At 38.5% G+C, this 4,341-nt stretch overlaps 1 protein-coding gene and 1 non-coding gene across 2 annotated transcripts; one reads left to right on the top strand and one right to left on the bottom strand.

Annotated features, from left to right (window-relative positions):
* Positions 1-1,108: 1,108 nt before the first annotated feature.
* Positions 1,109-2,323, bottom strand: LOC133799840 (uncharacterized). Its single transcript, XM_062237830.1, has 2 exons — positions 1,882-2,323; positions 1,109-1,479 (listed from the first exon to the last, which is right to left on the bottom strand). Exons 1-2 carry the CDS (start codon positions 2,321-2,323, stop codon positions 1,109-1,111), a joined length of 813 nt encoding a protein of 270 aa, XP_062093814.1.
* A 1,114-nt stretch (positions 2,324-3,437) lies between these two features.
* On the top strand, positions 3,438-3,544 carry LOC133802688 (small nucleolar RNA R71). Its single transcript, XR_009877433.1, has one exon. It is a non-coding gene; the product is annotated as a small nucleolar RNA R71 (small nucleolar RNA).
* Positions 3,545-4,341: the final 797 nt, after the last annotated feature.

The following is a 4,341-nucleotide window of genomic DNA, read 5'->3' on the forward strand; positions in this document are numbered from 1 at the left end:
GGGGACAAGAGAGTTGGAATCTTCTTCATGCTCCATTCTTGATAAATGGTTAGCCACTTGATTTTCTACACCTTCTCTTTCTTGAATCTCAACATCAAACTGTTGAAGCAAAAGCACCCACCGAATCAATCTTGGCTTGCATCCTTCTTGGCAATCAAATACTTTATGGTTGAGTGATCGGTGTAGACAATCTCTTTAGTACCCACAAGATAAGAGCGAAACTTGTCAAAAGCAAAGACAATAGCTAGTAGCTCATTTTCAGTCACAATGTAATTCAATTAAGCTCCTGTCAAAGTGCGACTGGCATAATAAATAGGGCAAAACACCTTGTTCCTTCGCTGCCCCATGATAACCCCAACAACATAATCGCTGGCATCACACATCAATTCAAAAGGAAAACTCCAATCCAGTGCAATGATGATAGGGGCTGAAATTAATCTCTCTTTCAACTCTTGAAAAGCCTTCAAACATTCTCCATCGAAATGAAATGGTGTATCCTTCTCTAACAGATTGCAAAGAGGCTTGGAAATCTTAGAGAAGTCTTTGATGAACCTTTTATAGATTCCTGCATGCCCAAGAAAGCTCCTAATGTTCTTCAATGAATTAGGAGGTGGTAGCTTTTCAATAACTTCAATTTTTGCTTTATCAACTTCAATCCTTTGCTTTGATGAACTATGCCCCAAAACAATACCTTCCTTTACCATAAAGTGACATTTTTCCCAGTTAAGGACTAGGTTTGTCTCTTCACATATTTTCAACACCTTGGACAAGTTGCTAAAACAATCATCATAATAATCCCCAAAGACTGAGAAATCATCCATGAACACTTCTAGAAATCGTTCAACCATATTAGTCAAGATCGCCATCATACATCATTGAAACGTAGTAGGTTCATTGCACAAACCAAAGGGCATTCTCCTAAATGCAAAAGTACATTGGGGCAAGTGAATGTAGTCTTGTGTTGATCTACTAGGGCCACTGCTATCTGATTGTAACCAGAGTAACCATCTAGGAAACAGTAGTACTCTCTCCCAGTAAGTTTGTCTAGCATCTGATCAATGAAAGGAAGAGGGAAATGATCCTTCCTAGTGGCCTTGTTTAGCTTCCTTTAGTCCATGCAAATCCTCCATCCAGTCACAATTCTAGTAGGAATCAACTTATTTTCTTCATTCTTCACCACCGTGATCCTACCCTTCTTAGGTACACACTGTACAGGGCTGACCCATGAACTGTCAGAGATAGGATAAATAATGTCAGCATCTAACCACTTGATGATTTCTTTCTTCATTACTTCCTTCATTATAGGATTTAGTCTCCTTTGCCCCTCAATATAACATTTTTCACTGTCTTCAAGCACGATCTTATGCATACACAAAGAAGGACTAATACCTCCAATATCTGCAATAGTCCACCCAATGGCTTTCTTGAACTTTCTCAACACCTCAAGCAACTTTTCTTCTTGTTCATGATTCAACTTCGCTAAAATAATGACAGGTAAGGTGGATGATGGACCCAAGTAGGGATATCACAAATGTGATGGCAAGACTTTCAACTCCAACTCAGGTGGCTCTTCAATTGATGGTTTAGGAGCTTTGAACTCCCTAGACGACAACTCCAATGAATCAAATCTTCCTCTTGTTCTTAACCCTTGAGAATTAGCCTCCAACCAAGATAAGTACTACTCCTCATCTTTGTCATTGTGAGAGTCAAACAACAATAACCTCTCTAATGGATTATCAACGTTACTAGTCTCAAACTCCTTTTACGCCAAAGAATCTACCACTGAAACCACTGAGCATTCCTCAACCTCATCAGGAAATTTCATAGCCTTACAAACATTAAAAGTCACATTTTCATCTTAGGCCCTCATAGTAAGCTCACCCTTCTGCACATCTATCAAAGTTCTTCTTGTCGCAAGAATTGGCCTCCCTAAGATAATGGGCACCTCTCTATCCATCTCATAGTCTAGCACAATAAAATCAGTAGGGAATATGAATTTGTCTACCCTCACCAACACAGCTTCAATTTTTCCATCTGGATGAGAAAGAGATTTATCTACAAGTTGAAGAGTAATTGTAGTAGGCCTGACTTCTCCAATCCCCAATTTCTTGAAAACATTCATTGGCATCAAATTAATTCTTGCACCCAAATGACATAAAGTCGTCTCACAATAAGTGTCTCCAATAGTACAGGGAATAGTGAAACTCCCAAGATCCTTCAACTTTGGTGGCAACTTTTCTTGCATAAATGGACTACACTCTTTGTTTAGAGCCATTGTTTCAAACTCTCCTAACCTTCTCTTCCTTGTAAGAACAACTTTCATGATTTCACATTGTTAGGCATTTTCTCAAGTGCCTCTACAAGTGGGATGTTGATATGCAACTGCTTCAACATATCTAAAAATTTCTTGAAATGTGAATCCAACTTTTGCTTATGAAAATGTTGGGGAAATTGAGGTGGTTTCTTTGAAATTGAGTTATCTGGGCAACTATGTTGCGGCATTCCTGCAACATTATGGGTAGAGGCAGATTTTTGTACACTAGGAATTTCAGCATCTTTTTGGATTTCCTCATTTATTTGGATTGAAGAGGGCTAACCCTCATACCCAGAATTTGTCTTGGTATTTTCCAACTCTTCCCCACTTCTCAAAGTGACGGATTCACAATGTTCCTTGCCCACATTTCTTGGATTCTCGGTGTCACTAGGTAATGTACCATGGGGTCTATTTCTAAGCTCATTAGCTAGTTTCCCAACTTGGTTTTCTAAGTTTCTCAATGATGACACTCGGCTTTGGATCACGGCTTCATTCTTCACTATATACTCCTTCAACATGTTCTCAAGAGAGCTAGATTGCATTGCTTGTTGTTGTGGCCTTTGTTGTGGTGCTTGTGGAGAATAACCCGGTGGGAAATTTGGTCTTTGAGGCATAGAAGAGTTGCTAGGGTCAACCCCTTGATTACTCCATGAAAAGTTGGGATGTTGCCTCCACGGGGTTGTAGAAATTAGAATAAGGACCATTCCTATTTTGATTCCCCATGTAACACACAATTGCTGGATTGGAAAGATAGTTGTCAAAAGTATGACCCTCACCACAATACACACAAGAAATTTTCTCCATTTTCCCCATTTGTATCCCCATAGGCTGCCCCATTGATAGATTCATCCCCGTGATCATTGTCTTGAGCATATTCAAAATAGAGGAAACTTGGGCCACCAAAGAAGTGATGGCATCTACATCGTGAATACCAGCCACCTTTCTACATGTAGTTGATCTAGTAATGGGCCACTGATAGTTGTTGTTGGTTATCCTCTCAAGGATTTCATATGCCTCATTATAGGACTTAGCAAGAAGAGCCTTGTTCCCTGAATCATCAACCACCATTCTAGTATGAGCGTTGAGACTGTTATAGAAGGTCTCCATCTAGGTGCAATGAAGAATGCCATGATGAGGGAATTTCCGCAACAACTCCTTAAACTACTCCCATGCCTCATATAAAGATTCTTCTTTAAGTTGCTGAAATGAAGTAATCTCATTGCAGAGCTTGGCATTTTTAGTGGGAGGGAAGTACTTCATCAAAAACCGTCCAGCCAACTCTTGTCAAGTAGCACAAAATCATATGACAAAGGTTTCAACCAAGCTCTCTCTCTCTCTCTCTCAAGGAGTATGGGAACATTAAAAGTACTAGACATAGCTACTGTTTTGGGAAACATACATAAGAAATAACATAACTTTTTTTAAAACCCCCAAAATAAATATCGTGCAAAATACAAAGTAAAATATGAAATATAAAATACGATATGGGTACCCATTGTTATAAAACACAAAACATAAAATTTAATTGATTGAAATACTAAGTGCGGAAATACATCAAAACATAATTCAAAAGACTTAAAAATAACGTCATCCTCGATCGTCACGCAGTCCATTCAATTCATTCATCCTCAACACACAAGCCAAGCTGCCATGAATCTTTCTGCCTTCCATATTCATTTTCCTGCATCAAGCTAAAAATAAAGGAATGAGCCTAATGCCCAGCAAGGAAAATCTACTAACAACATATATCATAAATCATAAATATAAGACTATATCATAAACATATACTATAAAACATATAACATATAGGACTACAATATTAATGGCCATTAACTCATTAACATGGCATGTGATAAACCATCTAGATCCTCTGTCTACTAATCGAGGTAGGTTAGATCACACGGTAGTATATGATAACCAATCTAGGTCCTGTGTCTACTAATCGAGGCAGGGTAAATCATAACTTCTAAACCATGAAAATGATAAAAATTCTTGGGGCTTGCTATCTAAGCAAGTCATATGCCCAA

Source organism: Humulus lupulus, chromosome 9 (genome assembly GCF_963169125.1).
Source record: "Humulus lupulus chromosome 9, drHumLupu1.1, whole genome shotgun sequence".
Taxonomy (NCBI): Eukaryota; Viridiplantae; Streptophyta; class Magnoliopsida; order Rosales; family Cannabaceae; genus Humulus; species Humulus lupulus.